We start from the raw sequence: 19,538 nt of genomic DNA, 5'->3' as shown, positions 1-19,538 counted from the left end.
CGTTCACCTCTTGTATCAGATTTCAAACTCAACCTTTATCATGGAGGCGCTGCTGTCCACAAACACAACATCACTGCAGGGCAACACACACACCTGTGTTTGTGGACACAACACACACACACACACACACACACACACACACACACACACACACACACACACACACACATGAATCACCTGAATCAGGAGGCCCCCAATAGATCATCTTAACACCTGTCTACAATTTATTTTTTCCCTTAAACCTGCACTCTCTCTAACGTCCAGCAGGGGGCAAAAGAAGTGTGATCCTATAGAAGTCTATGAGAAAACGCTCCTCCTCCTCTCCTGATGTATTCCCTCAGTAAACATGTTCCTGATGAGTTTATGGTCTCAGTCTCTAGTTTCAAGTCTTCTCGTCTCTTCGGTCACTTCTGGTCCTGAGAAAACCAAGATGGAACAGGAGTCCAGAAACGAAGTGACATCAAAGGGTCCCGTCCCCTTCCTATACACAGTCTATGCTCTGGAGCTAACATTATTAGCTCGCCAGCTGGCTGTGAAATAACTTAAACTTTTGAATTGAAAGTGTTTGCTGAGTGTTCCTGATGTGCACAAGCATCAGCGTGTTTTCAGCCCTGAATCGTGTCTTCATGAATAAGTGATGTGTGACGCTCTGATGGTGTGAGCGCTGACAGAACGGCCAGTCCCCACAGCTTCAGGTTACAGCTGCAGCGTCAGGTGACGGGCTCAGGTTTGTCCCAGGAGAAGAGAAGCTGTGTGTGTGTGTGTGTGTGTGTGTGTGTGTGTGTGTGTGTGTGTGAGCGGTAAATACAGATAAAGAAACATCCTGCCTCCCAGACAGACTCACACCTGAGAGCCAGCCTCTCCTGCCGGCTTTAACACGAGGACTTCCTCTGATATGAGGTGCGACTGTTGTATTACAGGACGCCTGATGACCTCACATGTTCCACTTCCTGTTTCACAGGAAACGCCTTCAATCTAACAATACTACTTCCTCCTAGGTGCCAGGACTGATTTTATTTATATCTTGGAAAAAATGTGTTCATCTTGAAAACCCGGCCGTGAATGAATGAGGTGTGTTGTTTGGGTCAGAGTAAAGGTGCAGCTCACATGCACATGATTCCTACAATACTCAGAGCAGCTGCATGACTCATATTACAAATGGAGGTTCAGGCTAAATGCTAAGCTAACTCTGGATGTTGGAAAGTGAATAAAAGTAAAGAAAAGTAACAATAAAAGTCCCTTTCCCGATGAAGCAGTCACCATCCAGCTCTACAGCGATGATGTCATCATGATGTAATGATGATGTCATGTTAGTTTTGGTCCAATAAATGAACTCAGTGACCGATGGTGAGAATAAGAAGACCAGGACGACTTGGTGGGACAGACGGGAGGGACTGAAGGAGGACGAGCCGACACATTTCAGTGAGCCAACGGTGACTCACTGAGTACACAGGAGAGGAGAGGAGAGGAGAGGAGAGGAGAGGAGAGGAGAGGAGGGAAGAAGGGAAGAGGAGAGGAGAGGAGAGGAGAGGAGAGGAGAGGAGAGGAGAAGGGAAGAGGAGAGGAGAGGAGAGGAGAGGAGAGGAGAGGAGAGGAGAGGAGAGGAGAGGGGAGAAGGGAAGAAGGGAAGAAGGGAAGAGGAGAGGAGAGGAGAGGAGAGGAGAGGAGAGGAGAGGAGAGGAGAGGAGAGGAGAGGAGAGGAGAGGGGAGAAGGGAAGAGGAGAGGAGAGGAGAGAAGGGGGGATCAAAGGAAGTGAAAAGAAAGAAAATATCTAAGATCAGCCTTAGGTTATGACGTTCAGAGAAGAGAAAATAAAAGAAGTCAAAATAAAGAAGTGAAGCAAAGAGAGCAGAAAGAAGAGAAGGACAAAGGAAACAGGACGTGAAGCAGAAATGATTAAAAGAATGATATAAAAGTGGAAGGATGGATGAAGTGAAAATGACTGAATGATGATTGAAGAGGTGAAGACATAGAGAGGAGGAGAGATGAGGAATAAACTAAAAAGGATTCATAAGAAATGAAGAGATGTTGCTCAGAGAAGAGGTCATAAGAAAAGACAAAGTAAAGTGATGAGGAATAAAGACCAACGAAGAGGAGGAGGCGAGAACAGGACGGATACACCAAAATCAGATGCATGGGTTATTACTGAGGAGGTCAAATGTTTCAGCATCTTTAAACGGACGATTCGCAGGACATAACAAAGACACTTTCCCTTCAAACTGGGAGCATGTCAGACTCCACCCTCTGGTCATGATGATGATGATGATGAAGGCGGCTGGCAGCACATCAGTCTGTTCTGACCACAGCTTAACGGGCAAACAGCAGCTCCACCCTGCAGACAGGCTGCAGCCAAACATGCAACAACACACTTTATCTGTTGGATTTACGCACACTGACAGAGCTGCCGCCTGATCCGCTCTGTCTCAGGTCCAAATCCACATTTATACAGAAATATTTGAGCTCGTTTTGCGTCTTTAACTGGGTCAAAGAGTCAAACAAACCTGTGATGAGCTGGATTTTCTTCCACTTTCTGATGTAACTCTTAAATCTTTCCGTCCAGTGTTTCGTCCAGAGCAGCATTCCTGACTGCTGGTGTAAGACTCCAACACCAAACTGTTCGTCCGGAGGCCAGCCTTTATTTTGTAATTCTCTGCATGTGAATGAGACAGTTATGATACCATACGAACAGCGGCCAACTGAGCTTCTACTCCTCTCTGAACGCTTCTTGATCTGGTCACTGAGAGATGAAAACGTTCACCTGTGAGGAAAACACGGCGCTCAGCCCTTTTTTGACCCAGCCGTCCAATCACAGGGGAGAGGGGGCGGGACAAATATCTCAACCGTACCATCCTGCATGCACACGTGCTAAACAACAAGAATAAAACTCCAGCTGGTCCCTGAGTGTCACACACTCTGATTGGTCCGTCCTCTACATGCTTCAGCCTTCTCTTCGTCAGAGCAGAGACCCGAGCAGGTCCTCCACCCCGAGTGTGCCGATGATCATCCTGTGCATCCCTAAGAGCTTTCAAGCCCCTCACAGCTCGGCATCTTCAGAAGACCACTTCCTGTTTGCAGACACCTGGCCGAGCAGCCATCATTCCTTCATTTCAGCCTGCACCGCTCGGTTTGCAGAAGATGAGCAATGACGTTCATCCTTACCAGAAGAACAAAGCACACAGTAAAGTGTACAAGTTATAGATCGATCGATTACTAATGTTGTGTACAGACGACAAGATCATCAGGCTGATTTGGGGCCTGGTTCCCTCCTTCAGACTAAAGTAACAGAGTCCTGATGTTCTGATGGTTCTAAAGAAGATCTCTCAGATGTTCCTGAGCTGTGACGGATGTTCAGAGTCATTTTACTTCCCCTGATCTGCTCAGAAGAACGTCGTGGCCACATCGATTTCAGATATTAAACAATATTTACGCTCTCTGTGGATCGTCACATGGAACCAAACGATAGCCAATCAGGAAGCGAGCTGACTGAAGCAGGAAGCACAACAACCGCAGCCATGGCAACCAAAGCCAACGTGCAGCATAAAGGAACATGTGCAGCCCGTGTTCACGCCGTCTCCACCACTTCATCCGGTCGTATCGTTGCTCTGCACACTACAGGAACAAAACTGTTCAGTCTGTCGTCATGAGCGGCTCGCTCACATTCTCAGCAGAGCCGTGAAAAACTCAAACGTTTGTTTCTCACGACAAACAAACATGTTGTTTAACAAAGCACACGCTCTGCAGCTCTGCACAAACATGCTGACTGAACAAACATGTAGGTCAACACCGCGACACAACCTGCTGCAGGAGGAATATTTAACACACACACACACACACGCACACGCACACGCACACGCACACGCATGTTCAAATGAATGTTGATGAGTCTCTGACTCTGAACCTTCAGACTCTGTAGAGTTTAGACTGTCAGTGATGCTGCTGACGTCAGTGCGAGTGAGCGCGTGCGTGCGCGTGCGTGCGTGCGTGCGTGCGTGCGTGTTGTGGCCTGCTGAACGTCTTCAGGAGGAATTCGGCCTCAGCTGAGCAGCTGTAAACGCTTCCAGATGGAGGGAACGCCCCGACGCTGCTTCCTGTGGCCCTCAGTCCCTCCCTCTAATCCTCCCCAATCCCTCCCTCTCTCCTTCCCTCCCTCCTTCCATCCTTCCATCCTTCCATCCTTCGACTCCCTCCCTACCTCCCTTCCTCCATCTTCCTCCACATGTCCAGCTGTGGGCTTTAACTGATCCCGTCATCCAGGCTGACTCAATACGAGAGCAACAGGGACGCAGAGGAGCAGGAGAAGAAGAGCTGATGATGAATATAGTTTGTGTACAGTCTGAGAAGAGCGTACAGTAACCACACACACACACACACACACACACACACACACAAAGAGGAAACACTGTGACAGCTGGTTCGATGATGTCACACACAGGGTGTCACTGGGTTCAATATGAATGTACGAATCAGACTGACACAGGTGGATCAGCGGGTCATTAGCATGTCCATATAAGAACACGTGAACACGTCTGTAAACATAACGTCTCATTTAACGAACCTGCAGATGTTACGGACTGCCCTGAAAACACATCAAAATAAAAGCATTGACTACAAACCAGATTGGGCTTTTACTTTGAAAACGTAAACAGGAAGTGTTGATGTCCTTTGGTTCCTGTGGCATATTACAGGAAGAGATGGTAACATTGCTGACAGGAGGTCAGCACATTTCATCTGGCCGACAGCCGTCCCAAGCGGCCAGTCTGAAGCCTCTGACCAGTTTACCTGAGACGCTCGCCGCCGTCACGCACGCAGTGTGAACCCACTGTCAGACTCAGCGTCCACCCACTGTTCCAGTCTGAGCCTTTACTTTGTCATCTCTGCACGAGAATGAGACGTGGTTATGATGCGATGCAAACGCCCGCTAACTGAGCTTCTGAGAGTTGAAACATGTTCACCTTTGACTAAAACGCAGCACTGGCCCCTTTTCCCCAGCCGTCCAATCACAGGGGAGAAGGGGCGGGACATATAGCTCAACTGTAATAAAAGTAAATCCTTTTAGTGTGCAGTTTAGTTAGAGCTAGAAAAGGTGTAGGAATAAATGAGTACTCTCCTCGAACACAAACTGTTTACTTTGCAACTGAACAGCTTTGACCAGTTTACTGTTCATGCTTTTACTGATGTTCTTGTTTCTTTATTAATCTACTTTGATTTTATTTACATGTTGAAATTAGGACATCAATCAGTCAGTTTTCAGTCCTTTGACATTTAATAATCACCTGAAAAGCCTCCAAGACGCAGAAAAAGAACCAGAATTAAAGATAAGACACGTAAAGGACGGTGTCTCCCCAGGACCAGCTGAGCATCAACACTGTGCTCATTGTTTCCAGTTTTATATTTGAAGTTCTTTTACCTCTCGGAGCTTCTTTATTCAGACTGAGACACATTTAAGAATTTAACTTCAATCACTGAGTTTGTTTCATTGCTGCACACATGAAACGTTGACGTCGTTGTGCAACAGCTGTAGATGAAGGAGTGCAAATATAAATCTGATGGATGTGATGAATAATTTGGGTCAAAGTGTCAGAAACATTCAGGACCTGACGATAAATTCTTCTCATTCTAAATGTTAAATGTAAAAAGCTTTAAACGCTGTGACCCGTCCGGCCTCATCGTCCGTTCTGTTTCCTCCACATGAAAACGCAGCTGTCGTCAGATCTCCTCTCTGCTGACTCTCATGTGCCAGATTTGTAACAACTCCTCTCCTGCAGCTGACGGCTCGTCCTCCTGAGACTCGCTTCAGTTTGTCTTCTCACCAGAACGTCAGAATCAGGAACAAATATTCTCTTTATCAGAACACGCAGCAGTCGAACACAACTGTAGTAACTGTACTGTCTGTGTCACTGCACCGTCTCACTGCACCGTCTCACTGTACTGTCTCACTGTACTGTCTGTCTCACTGCACCGTCTCACTGCACCGTCTCACTGCACCGTCTCACTGTACTGTCTGTCTCACTGCACCGTCTCACTGCACCGTCTCACTGCACTGTCTCACTGCACCGTCTCACTGCACCGTCTCACTGCACTGTCTCACTGCACTGTCTCACTGTACTGTCTGTCTCACTGCACCGTCTCACTGTACTGTCTGTCTCACTGCACCGTCTCACTGCACCGTCTCACTGTTCTGTCTGTCTCACTGCACCGTCTCACTGTTCTGTCTGTCTCACTGCACCGTCTCACTGTACGGTCTGTTTCAATGCACCGTCTCACTGTTCTGTCTGTCTCACTGCACCGTCTCACTGTTCTGTCTGTCTCACTGCACCGTCTCACTGTTCTGTCTGTCTCACTGCACCGTCTCACTGTTCTGTCTGTCTCACTGCACCGTCTCACTGTACGGTCTGTTTCAATGCACCGTCTCACTGTTCCGTCTGTCTCACTGCACCGTCTCACTGTACGGTCTGTTTCAATGCACCGTCTCACTGTTCCGTCTGTCTCACTGCACCGTCTCACTGTACGGTCTGTTTCAATGCACCGTCTCACTGTTCCGTCTGTCTCACTGCACCGTCTCACTGTACGGTCTGTTTCAATGCACCGTCTCACTGTTCTGTCTGTCTCACTGCACCGTCTCACTGTTCTGTCTGTCTCACTGCACCATCTCACTGTACTGTCTCACTGTATCATCTCACTGTATAGTCTCACTGTATCATCTCACTGCACCGTCTCACTGTTCTGTCTGTCTCACTGCACCGTCTCACTGTACGGTCTGTTTCAATGCACCGTCTCACTGTTCCGTCTGTCTCACTGCACCGTCTCACTGTACTGTCTCACTGTATCGTCTCACTGCACCGTCTCACTGTACTGTCTGTCTCACTGTACAGTGACTGTTTGAAGTAAGTGATGACACAAACATCAGTAACCAATAAGAAATACAGTCAAAGATGTCCTCAGGTGTTTAAACAACACGCAGACCTCAGGGGGTCGATGCTTTCGATACCAGAGAAGTGACTCTGGAGACGCGAATGACTTCACACGTGTGGGGAAACACGATGATCGGTCACATTTGCAGAAATGTTGCAGCAATTGGTTGAATTTGTGTGAATTCATAAGAATGTAACTTCCTGGAGGGTCTGTGCCGTTACAGAATCAAAAGTGTTTTTCTGACATGAACACATGGTTCTTCTTCTTCTTCTTCTTCTTCTTCTTCTTCTTCTTCTTCTTCTTCTTCTTCTTCTTCTTCTTCTTCTTCTTCTTCTTCTTGCAGCCTCAGCAGATCAAACTGATGTTTGCTGAGAAATACAACTCTTATAAAAAGGGAAGTGGAAGGTTTTCAGGGTGAAAGGCAGACACCAAAAAAAGTTCTTAAAAAGACGAGTGAAATGAGAGCTCAACTCGTCTGTCTCGGTCTGAGTGTCCTTGTGGCCTGTGGTTACCTGCCCTGGTTTCTTTGCTTCACCTTTATCGTACTGACTAAATGTTCCGGCATCGTCTCGGTTCTTTTTGGAAACAGATTGTTGGAGGAAGAAAAGATGTCACTACAGAGACCGAGATTCTGACAACTGGTTATAAACTAATATAATAACAGCACAAGTCCACACTGTAAGAGTCCGTCTAACAGTGATCCTGGAAGAACGACAGACTCTGACTGTCAGGAAACAGAGTGTGAAAGTCGTCCCTCACTTTCAGATCTGCTTTCAAACCTCTGTGGTTAAACACAGCCGCCATGATTCACCACAGGAAACAGACTGACACACAGAACAGGAAGTGAGAGAAGAGAATCTAAGAACAAGTAGCTGGAACGTTATTGTGGTCATATCGCCCGGGGGGGGGGTCATCCTGATATCAGGAGTGATGTTGATGTGTCCTCGTTACAACAACAAAACTCTTACTATGAGCATGCTCAGTACTCTGCTACAGGATCCTGTGACCTCTGACCTTGGCTGCCTGTAAGTTTTCCTGATCACAGGCCTCATAAGTGAGGAGAGATGTGGAGGATCCCAGCAGGCCGACGGCTCTGACTCTTACAATGTGAGGAAGTGAAAGAACAGCAGGACGCTAATGATTAGCTTAGTCAGCTAACACACACACACACACACACACACACACACACACACACACACACACACACACACACACACACACACACACACACACACACACACACACAGAGAGAGAGAGAGAGAGAGAGAGAGAGAGAGCTGGTACCTCTGCTGATTCGTTGTTTCTCTCCGGACAGGATACCGGGCGTGTCGATGATGCTGATGCTCTGAAGGACCTGATTGGGCATCTGAGAGCAGATGAACCTACACACACACACACACACACACACACACACACACACACAGGACAGAGTGAGACAGGTTTCAGGTGTCTGTTTCACATCCAAACTTTAATGAATCAAAGCATTCGAACTTTAAACTTTTAATTATCCACACAGTCGCCTCCGTCCTCTTCTTGTATTCTTATATGGACGCCATCTTTAGAGCACAAGGTACAGGTACAGTCAGGTACAGGTACAGGTACAGGTACAGGTACAGTCAGGTACAGGTACAGGTACAGTCAGGTACAGGTACAGTCAGGTACAGTCAGGTACAGGTACAGTCAGGTACAAGTACAAGTACAGGTACAGGTACAGTCAGGTACAGGTACAGGTACAGTCAGGTACAGTCAGGTACAGGTACAGTCAGGTACAGCTACAGGTACAGGTACAGTCAGGTACAGGTACAGTCAGGTACAGGTACAGGTACAGGTACAGGTACAGTCAGGTACAGTCAGGTACAGGTACAGGTACAGTCAGGTACAGGTACAGGTACAGGTACAGGTACAGTCAGGTACAGGTACAGGTACAGGTACAGGTACAGTCAGGTACAGGTACAGGTACAGGTACAGTCAGGTACAGGTACAGGTACAGGTACAGGTACAGGTACAGTCAGGTACAGGTACAGGTACAGGTACAGTCAGGTACAGGTACAGTCAGGTACAGTAGAAAGCTTGGATGGCGCCCTTTGAGCGCCTTGTTTTGTTTCACAGAGAAAGCAGGAACATGTTCTCGTGTAAAGAGCTGCAGTCTGACAGAAACAGTCGCTCATTCATCTGATCACTTCCTTCTGACTCATGCTGTCGTCATTCACCTAAAGCAACACGCCACAGCAACACAGAGCTTCCATCTTTTAAATCCTTGATTACATTTACCTTTGGCTGATGATGTCATGATGTTGCATGCTGGTTAAAATACGGTGATAACGGGCACGAGGCAGAGGCAGCCGCGACCTGGCTGAGGAGACTGTTGTTCGTGTAATCCGGTTTAAACTGGTCTATAATCAATAACCGGAGCCTGACAAACGTACACAAACGTTACGCGTGTGTTGCACAGGTTTCAGGGAAGACATGTGCAGATACTCCAGGAAGTGATGTCACAATAAGCAGAAACACCAGCACAGATCTTTGTTTCTTGTGACCGTTCTGCTTCACATCAAACCTGGTCCTCATTTTAAAGATTATTGTTATTGATCATTATTATCTGATAAAGTCTGACGGCGTCAGATTTGACATCATGCTCGTGTTGTGTTTCGATGCAGCTCTCTGCTCGCTCTGTTGTTTCAGTCAGGAAGGATCCGGGTTGTTTAATGACTGTCAGAGCGGAGACGCTGTTGTGTAATAAACTGGGCGTGATCCCAAGGTCAAAATGGAAACGAGGATGATTTCCTGTAAAAACGTGATAAAGTGTCTTTTTTTGTGTTTCAGACTGTAAATAACTGTCCGAGTGAGCCCTCCCTGCTGTCACCTCATCATAAATCTCAGGTTAAATTTGGCTGACAGACTTCAGGCGGGAAAAAACAAACGGCCGCTCGGACACGTGGTGACGCACACACGCTTCCCCTGGAAACAATAACTTATTCTGGTTCCTCCATCACACCGAGACGGGATTCCTGGTTAGAGGAATGTGTCGGGGACACACACACACACACACACACACACATCAACACACACACAGTTTGAGGGTCGACTGTCCGTCCACTTCCTGCTGCCGCTCTGAGAAATATTTGTGGACAGAGGAAGCGGAGTTTTAGCTAAATTTAAACCCACGCTGCGAACTCTGACAGACAAACGTGCGTGTTTGTGTGTGTGTGTGTGTGTGTGTGTGTGTGTGTGTGTGTGTGTGCGTGCGTGCGTGCGTGTGTGTGTGCGTGTGTGTGTGAGTGTTTACATGTCAGTCTGTGGTGTAGAGGTCGTTTCCCAGGTTGTGGATGTTTTGAGGAAGGCTGACAGGAGTGCCAGGATGCACGTGTGTGTGTGAGTGTGTGTGTGTGTGTGTGTGTGTGTGTGTGTGTGTGTGTGTTGGCTGTTCTGGCTGTGAGCTCTCCAGCCCTGCTCCTGCAGCGCTTAGGTGTCTCCGTACTCTAACACACCTGATTCTAATCGTTATCAATCCCCTGAGACGCTCCAGCTGGTTGATGACGAGCAGATCATTCAAATTAATTCAATGACTTTAAAGTCAGTCAACGTTTTCTGTATAAAACACATGAAAGTTATTCCAAACAATCTGCTGTACAAGTGAATATATCTGCACCGCATGAAGAGAGCTGTCTGCATCCTTATTTCACTTTGAAGTATAAGTGAACAAACCCTCTCTGTCATCTTGTTCTCGCTGTCCTGGTGCTACCTTCACCTGAGTTACCTGGACCATCTTTAATCTGTTAGAAGCTCTTTTATTTATCTTAAATGCCTTATTTGTGTACAATGACTTACACAGCGCGTGCCTCAAATACACACACGGCGTTACTACCTCTGACGCCTCAGAGACGGAACGACTCCGCCCCACCATTCAGCCTCCGAGCGTTCTGCACAGGAGACGCAACGCTACAGAGACGTAACAATCCCACCCTGACCTGACAGTGTGACAGGACCGTATTCGTCTTTCTCTCAGGGCTTTTGTTGCACCTGCGCGCTGAGTGAGGCTGTCTTGACTCGACACTCACCTGAAATTAAGTCATTGTACACAAATGGCATTTAAGATAAATAAAGGTGTCTTCCTGCTCTGACACACATGGAGCTCAGCAGAGGAGAGACGGGGAATTTATGATAACTGCATTCTTTGCATTACTGCGTGTGAAAGAGTCAGAACACCTGTGAGACAGGTGAAATATTACACCAGGCTCAACACGGCTCAGACTGATATGTTTAAAATGTTTCCCAGAGGTCCTGGTGACGTCTTCAAAGAACCTGCGCTGTCTCTTTAAAGCTCCAAAACTCAAAGACATGAAGGTGAAGAAAACTGTGACAAATAAAAGCTGCAGCTTCATCCGAGAGACAGAAACTGTTCTGTTTTTATATTCGCCGCCGAGCAGGATCCAACGAGCAGAACAGGAAGACGGATCATGCACGGAGCTGTTACCTGTTCAGGAAAGAGTTTCCGAAGGCGTTGAGCTTCCTGAAGGGCTTTTTGGGGTCGACCACCAGAGCGTTCCCGGGGACGACGCCCTCGTTCTCGCCGTACATCACAGCGATGAAGCCGTCTGTGGTCGGCTCCGGGCCGATCCGCATCCCCGGAAAATCCTGCTCCAACAGGTACCTGACGAACGAGAGAGAGAGAGAGAGAGGGTTACTTTACTGTCATTCAGGGAGAGAGTTCAGCAGGGTTTCAGGGAGATATTGTTCTTTAGATTAAAACTTTTCCCCGTTCTTTCATCTTAGCATTGACCCGGTCGACCTCTCCCACGCTTAAAGAAAAGTGAGAGAGGAAGGAAGAGAGGGAAGACGGCTGCAGAGTCTCTGTCCGCTCACTTCCTGTTTGTCGCTGCCAGGCGAGGACTTCAAAGACACAGAGAGACGGCTCAGTGTCACACATCATCACCAGAGATGTTTTCATGTTACTCTGACCCAGGAGGATCATCACGATCAGACTGCTGGACCTGGACCTGCACATGTTAGTTGAGTTGTTATCGGTCTCTTTATCTGAAGCTGCCACCAAAACCACCACATCCTCCTTCCACACACCAGCTGTGTGTGACTGTCTCCTCTAGATGTGTTCATCCTGCAGCAGTGAAACAGGCTGTAATGGCTGCAACATAATCCTTGATGGGTCAAAGGTCGTCCACTAAAAGTTCTTGTTGTTTCCACTGACAGGCTCAGATTGTTCTTCTAAGTGTGTGACAACATGACAGAAAGGATCCCTACAGAGATAGACCTTTTTGTTACAGAGGAAGATGATTGTTTTAACCACACACAGACGTTACATCGCTCTCTGCACACACACCAGACTCCATTCAGAAAAACACTGATTTTATTCTGCAGAACAGGAGCTGCTGGGTAAGTTTCTTTGTGTCATTTTGTGACTGAGGTCTTTTAAATGTTTAGTTTGGATCCAACACAATACATATATATATATATACATATATATATATATATATAACACAAAGAAACAAAAGATAGAGGCAGCTGGTGGCTTTAAAGCGAGCGATGTAACGGCTCATTTTGCCTCACAGAACACAGGAGCTGCTGGTCCACAGCTGCCTCCAGCCATTATTTGATGTTATCATGTGATTGTGTGAGTATCAGATCAAACAGTATTTGTGTCAAGGCAATAAAACACAAAACATCAGCTCAAGGCAGCGAGACAGACACACGTCTGAGTCACTCGTGAAGACTGATTTTGTGGGTCTACACACTGCGTTTAGGAGAATCCTGCAAACATTAAAATATGCTGTACGGACTTTAAGAGAAGAGCTCGTCTTTAGCTTTTATTTTGACAGGCTGCTCCTGCAGAACAGGAAGGGGCGGAGTCAGGTTATATTGAAACATATTGGGAGGATTTTTAGTCCAGATGGACTTAACACCTAATTAAGATCTGATCACCGCCAGATGTGGTGCTGGAGCTTTTCCTAAACCAGTTAACTAATCCTGATCAGGTCACTGAACTACAAGAGGCTCAAACACAAAGCAGGCCAACTGCTCCGGGTCCAAAGATTACTGCCAAGCAAGAGATGAAGCCATCAAACCACAGCTCAACCCGGTGCCACCTCAACATCACAACTTTACTGACAACGCTGCAGTCTGACAGGAGGAGATGGAAGGGTCACAAATCCAGTTTTTAAAGTTCATAAACACGTGTGACTACAGCCTGCAGACCACGCTGCGACCTACTGTGGTCCACAAGCCGTCAGCTGGAACACAGCTGCTGGTTTCACTTCACCTCCACCGAAGAAGAAGACGAAGAAGAAGAAAGAAATATGTCGATTCTGCATTTTACTGGCAACCTGTTCCCATGATTCACAACATTCTTTTCAGTTCCCATGATTCATAGCATTCCTCAGGGCAGGGTGGGTCTTCAGTAGTGGAGAACACACACACACACACACACACACACACACACACACACACTTAGGCTGCAGCACCGATCTCTCTGCAGCTAGTGTTGGACGTAAACTGATTGCAGGTCAGTTCTGCTGGTGTGCTGCCAAAACGTACGACTGTTTGTACCCAACACACACACACACACACACACACACATACACACACATACACACACATACACACACATACACACACACACACACACACACACACATACACACACACACACACACACACACACACACACACACACACACACACACACACACACACACAGACTGGAGATAAGCTCGATGGACTGTTACTGATGTGAGATGACCTCAGCTCTCAGTCGGTCGGGCCACTTGTTTTCTTTCCTTCCAGGCCACCATAGAGTTCATGTTTTTATAACAACACATGAGATTCATGTGAGATCAATAACCCACCACAGCCTGTATGACATCCTCTTTGTATTTTAGTCTAACATGTGGTTATTGGACACTGACACTGTTGCCTGTTGATGCTTCATGTTCACTCTGATGAGAGTCACCTGCTACTTTTAGGTTTGCTGTTCTGAAGCCTCGAGTTTGTTCGTCGTCGTCTTTCTTTGGAGCCAGAAGCGACCATATGTGGACGAGAGGGAGGAGCCGGAGGAGAGCAAGGAGTTAGCAAATGCAAAGGCTAACCTTAGCTTGTTTGGCAGGGTGCATCAATATTTCACAATAACTTTGATATGAATTAGGATGCTAACTGTGGCTTTAAACAAACCCCGCCCTAACCCCGCCCCTCTTCCTGGTCTGTGTGACTCTCAGTGGGAGCATCAGTGACTAAATGAACATCACGCTGTGTTGAAGAAGACTTGAAACTAGAGACTGAGACCATAAAGTCATTAGGAACATGTTTACTGAGGGAATACATCAGGAGAGGAGGAGGAGCAGTTTCTCATAGACTTCTATAGGATCAGACTTCCTTTGTCACCACTATATAAACCAAACGTCTTGCATGTAAAGCTAACTAGCATGCTAAGGTTTCTTTCCAGCTAAAAGTTGTTAAGTTAACTAGCATGCTAACTAAAAGCTGCGCAAGTCACCACACCAAAGCAAACATCATGTATGTAAAGCTAACCTGTATGCTATGGTAACGATCATGCTAACAGCTGCTAAGCTCTTTACCGCACCATCTACCAAAGTTCACTATCATGCTGCCAAAGTTACCAAATACACCACCACACCCTCAGAGACCCTGAAAAAAAGCCATGCCAAACTCCACTGAAAAAACTGCCAATTTAACCCAATTTTAAGTAATTTTACTGAAGAGACAAATTCAGGACCTTTACTTCGATCACATTATCGTCGCTCTTCATCTGGTTCAGCTACAATAACCACAGTCTCTGTTGTAAGTGAGGCTGTTGGAGCTCAGAGCTGCAGACTGACAGAGTCTGTGCAGGTCTCAGCACGCCTCTGCTGTCTGACATCCAGGTGAAAACTCACTGTAACCTAACACCCTCTTACAGCACAGACAAGCAGCTCTGAGTTCTGCCACACACTGTCACCTGTAGTTTTGGCGGTCTGTCAGACAGGTGTGAGGAGTTATCAGCAGCTCCAGATGACCGAGCGTGTCCAAACAAAGCGAATCACTGGAGGAGAGCTGAAGGGATAAAAGAAAAGAAACAAACCTGCTACACGTATTTTCAGTCAGCCAAATGAACAACTCTGTTAAGCTCTGCTGACAGTGTATTTCTTATGCTAAGCAAGTGAGCCTCAAATAAGCTGAATTTCATATGAGGTCTGGCTGGTACTTTGGGCCTCTCCAGCCCAACCCTGTGAGATAATCAGTTTAAAAAGATTTAAAACAAAGAACAGCAGCTACACCCCACATTTAACAAGCAGGGGCCAGAGAGTGTTTGACTCTTTTGCTTGTTAAAACACCAAAGTGATTAAAGGATTACAGTTAAGACCCTTATAGAAAGCTATGCCAAACTTCATTGGAAATCTGCCTATTTAAGCCCCCTAATATTGAGAACCAATTTAAAACCTTGTTTGCTCTCTTAAACTATAAACCTGCTCTGTGAAGTTTTGTGTTAGCCAAATTTACAGTCATACTTAATTCTTTTGTTTGACGCTATAAATATTCTCTTCCTCGTATGTGTGCTTGCTGCTAAGGTAAAGAGCTTAAATCGGTAGATTTTCAGATGGAGTCTGGCATTAACTTACTATGAGGTGTTGTGGTGTTGCCTGTTAAAACCCAAAGATATTTAGTCTCCAGTGATTTAAAACTTACACTGGGGGACTTAAACAAGAGAATGGGTGGAATTTATTGATCCCCATAATGAATGAATTGATCTTTTATTTTCTTTTGATTGTTAAATCAGTTAATGACTGATAGAGCAGCATGAAGGGAATACACCTCATGTTTTATGTTGTGCTCATCAGCTGAAGCACTGAGACCTCGCTCAGACCCGCCTTCAGTCTAATTACATCATCTCAACCTCTGTAGCAGAACAGGAAGTGATGTCACAGCTCTGATTAAGGTAATGAGGACATATTGATTCATATTTCATGACATGCTCTGCATTTCTGTGTGGGTTTCACCCTGAGTGTGTGTGTGTTTCCCCTTGAGCAGCTTTAGCAGTGTGTGTGTGTGTGTGTGTGTGTGTGTGTGTGTGTGTGTGTGTGTGTGTGTGTGTGTGTTGAAGAGGGGTATCTGGATCAGCTCTTAAACTCGTGACAACCTGCCAGCCTCCAGCTACAGCCAAGACAAAGAAACATTTAGCTCATGAGTCCCACACCAGATTTTAATGGATAAAAAGTATTTTACTGGTTTAGTTGTAAAAATGACTAAAAGTTTTCAAATAACTCATAAAAGCAAAAAATAAAGACGTGTAACACACAGAGGATCACACACATCTGTGGTCCCGACCTCGTTCAGACACCAGGGATGCTTCATCACACACAGCTGACATTAGAGGAGCACAGATTCGTCCCGTCACTGACTAATGAGGCGAGAAATCCTCCATGATGAAAACAATGTTGGAGAGCCGCTCTTCTTCGTCTGCTCTTTGAGGCTCAGTCAGTTCGTCCCATTTTCTTCTGCTCAGATTACAATGATTTATTAATTGTTCACAACTGATTTATTTCAACGCGTCTTCATACGTAAACCACAAAATCATTCTTCATCAGTGACTCCTAAAAGGATCTTTCAACGTGATCCAATAAGACCTGTTGCATTTTAATGATAACTCTAACGTCATCACTGTTATGTGTCACAATAATCTGCTTCTGTCTGCATTTAAACCATATTCACTTTATATTAAACATTTCACTCATATATGAGTTGTTATTTTGTGTCCGCCACTACAGTTTCCCTCTGTATTCAAAAACTTCTGGTCTTATCTTGCAAAGAAAAACTCGTATTTTCAACATTTACAGTTTGAATGATCTGCTTTCAGTTGCTCGGACGGCTGCTAACTTCCACAGACGGATCATTTAAGACGATTTGATGGTGAAGTTGTTTTTTTCTTCCTCTATAGATGGAAAACGTAGATAAATCAGATTATATAACTTTGAAGTGTCCTGTAAGCTCATTGAAGACACTTTAATATACATTTTATTATTTTATTTACTATTTGATCATTTGAAACAGTCCTGAAACATGACTACAGGACTTAATATAAATATAATCACAAATTGTAAGTGGCCTTTTTCTTGCAGCCACACCAAACACCATCAGGTATAAAGTGGAAAAAGACACAAACACGACAGCACGATCTGACTCACCGACAACAAAACCTCCGCAAATCTCACGACTGCGTGCCGACCTCAGAATAACAAAGGGACAGAGGACACAAGGACCGATCAGTTACACACAAACAAACACAAAGCTCGGATCCCATTCATCCGACAGGCTGTGGTGACAGGACTACAGTACCCATGAGCCTCAGCTGGTGCCCACACGTGCCAACTCCTGCTTTAGTCTTTACAACACATTAAGACCAACTGGCAGCCAGTTGAGTCACAGCAGATTTACACACCACAGATGACGTCAGGGCGGCGCAGGACTGTGACACCAGCGTCGCTGGTTCCGATCCCCAAAAGACAAGGGAGGGCAGAACCAGTAAAAAGCACAGACAATTACAGAAAACACCGTAATGCCTGCTGTAATCTGACACTGCTTGTTGTGATACAAAATGTCACAATGGAGACTCCTTTACCCGGTGTCCCTGGCTTTTATAATGCACTTAAAACTCCATTTTTCTGTTTCCCAAGCTTTAATAATGTCAACACCCTGGAGGGAAACTCATTCCAAACCCCATTGAAAAAGTACCCGTTTTAAGAACTTCTTACTGTATGGCAACACTTGACATGTTACAGAGAAAGCCTCAGAGCATTATGTAGTTAGTGAGTTTAGATCTCTCAATTCTGCATAAACCTGATCACCCAAACAGAACATCTTTAGCAGATACTTTATTTATAATGTCTTTCATTGCAGCCTTCCACCAGGATGCACAGTCAGAAGCGCTGGGGGGCAAACTCTACTGCCCATACTTTTTCTAAAAAACAGATCAGCTTTGGTTGGTTAATGTTAGCCGAATTCACCATAACACACGACACTTTGGTTTCACATATTGCATTATGCGCTGTCACTTCTGTTTGCTTATCCACAATCGATAGAGATTTAAACCGGTAGATTTTCATATGAGGTTTGGCATGAAGAAAGTGCAGAGGGTGTAAACTGATCTAACACCTGATAAAGGTGGTTCTGCCACATGTGAAGTAACTCCCCACCCCAGACCACTTTACAACTAATAATGGAAACTATCAAAGCAGTCTCAGCAGGTTCACACGGGCCTCCCCGGTGGTGGTTCGTACCTGATGAAGGTGGTCTTCCCAGTGGAGTACTGGCCGACCAGCAGCACCATGGGCTTGCTCTGGAAGTCGGCGGCCTCCAGGGCGGGGGAGTGGAAGTCATGGAAGAGGTAATGTTCCTCCAGCGGCAGCAGCTTCTTGGTGTAAAGGGTCTGCAGCCCCTCGGTCACAGTCTGGTACATCTCTCCCTCCTTGTTGCGGCCGCCCTGCTCCTGTTTGACCCAGCTGAACATGCTGATGAGCGGATCTCTTTCCACACTCACGCGCTCCTCTCCAACTTCCCTGTTTCGATATTTCCAAATGTTCCGGCTGCTCTCCGCTGCTGCTCGCTCACTTCGTCCTTTAGCTGAAGTGTGTGTATGTGTGAGAGTGAGTGTGTGCGGGTGTGTGTGTTTGGCACAGGGGAGTCTCCGCCGCTGTGAGCACACTGCCTCCTCTGTGCGTGCTGTGATGATGTGACCGCTGCTGGTGCGCCTACCTGGGGGCACCGCCCTTCCCCCTGTGACGCAGCAGCATGGAACACGAACACACGCACGCACACACACACACACACACACACGCACACACACACTTGTTCATTATTAGAAACAGACAGACAAATTCTGAACACATATAACTTTCTAAATATCAAACGTTTTCTCGGGTTTATGTTTTCAAAGCGGATTGAGCTGCTATAATATGTATTTTATTATATTTGTGATTTTTCAGCGATTATAAAACACTGACACAGATAGATAGATAGATAGATAGATAGATAGATAGATTGATTGATAGATTGATTGATAGATTAATACTCTATAAAAACATTTTGCCTCATTAATTAACCGGCTCAGCTGCAGGTCAGTCAGAGCCCTTGCCAGCACCTGTGTCCTGTATCGCCCTCTGCTGGTTGAAGTATGACATCACACCATAAAGTCCTCAGCTCATTGGATGGCATTTAACACGCTGTTGATCATTTGCAGAGCTGAAAATCAAGTCTGGCTCTCTGCAGGTACAGACCTGCCTGATGCGTTTCATGTCAGCTGAATTTATTGTAACATGAAATGCATTTGGTTGGCATGTCATCGTAAGCTCGACCTCTTCCATACCTTTGTGACGCAGACAGGTGGGCTTAAAGAGGAGCTTTTCAGATGACGTCTGGCGTTAAAGAACGTGTGAGGGTGTAAACAGTTTTAAAGCCTGATAAATGTTGTTTTGGCTGTATGTACTGACACTCGCAGGCTTCCCAGCACATTTAATTATTGTTTACCCCGGCAAAGAGGCAGTAGTGATGTCATCATGATGTAATCACAGAGTATTGATCAGCAAACAGGACAAAGTTCAACAAAACGTCTTTTTCATCCAGAGAA

At 46.0% G+C, this 19,538-nt stretch overlaps 1 protein-coding gene across 1 annotated transcript in view; it reads right to left on the bottom strand.

Moving 5' to 3' along the window:
* The window catches only part of ehd4 (EH-domain containing 4), a 29,546-nt gene extending 10,926 nt beyond the window's left edge, over positions 1-18,620 (bottom strand). Inside the window, exons 1-3 of the mRNA XM_069661798.1 lie at positions 18,193-18,620; positions 11,388-11,564; positions 8,198-8,295 (exon numbers count right to left, since the gene is read on the bottom strand). Of these exons, the coding sequence (XP_069517899.1) occupies positions 8,198-8,295; positions 11,388-11,564; positions 18,193-18,422 (505 nt within the window). The 5' untranslated portion in view covers positions 18,423-18,620. The remainder of the gene's footprint in view (positions 1-8,197; positions 8,296-11,387; positions 11,565-18,192) is intronic.
* Between the last annotated feature and the right edge of the window lie 918 nt (positions 18,621-19,538).

This window comes from Semicossyphus pulcher, unplaced genomic scaffold (assembly GCF_022749685.1).
Source record: "Semicossyphus pulcher isolate SPU_LCO1_2020_fin unplaced genomic scaffold, fSemPul1.0.p SCAF_14, whole genome shotgun sequence".
Lineage (NCBI taxonomy): Eukaryota > Metazoa > Chordata > Actinopteri > Labriformes > Labridae > Semicossyphus > Semicossyphus pulcher.
This window is presented reverse-complemented; position numbering and strand designations above follow the sequence as displayed.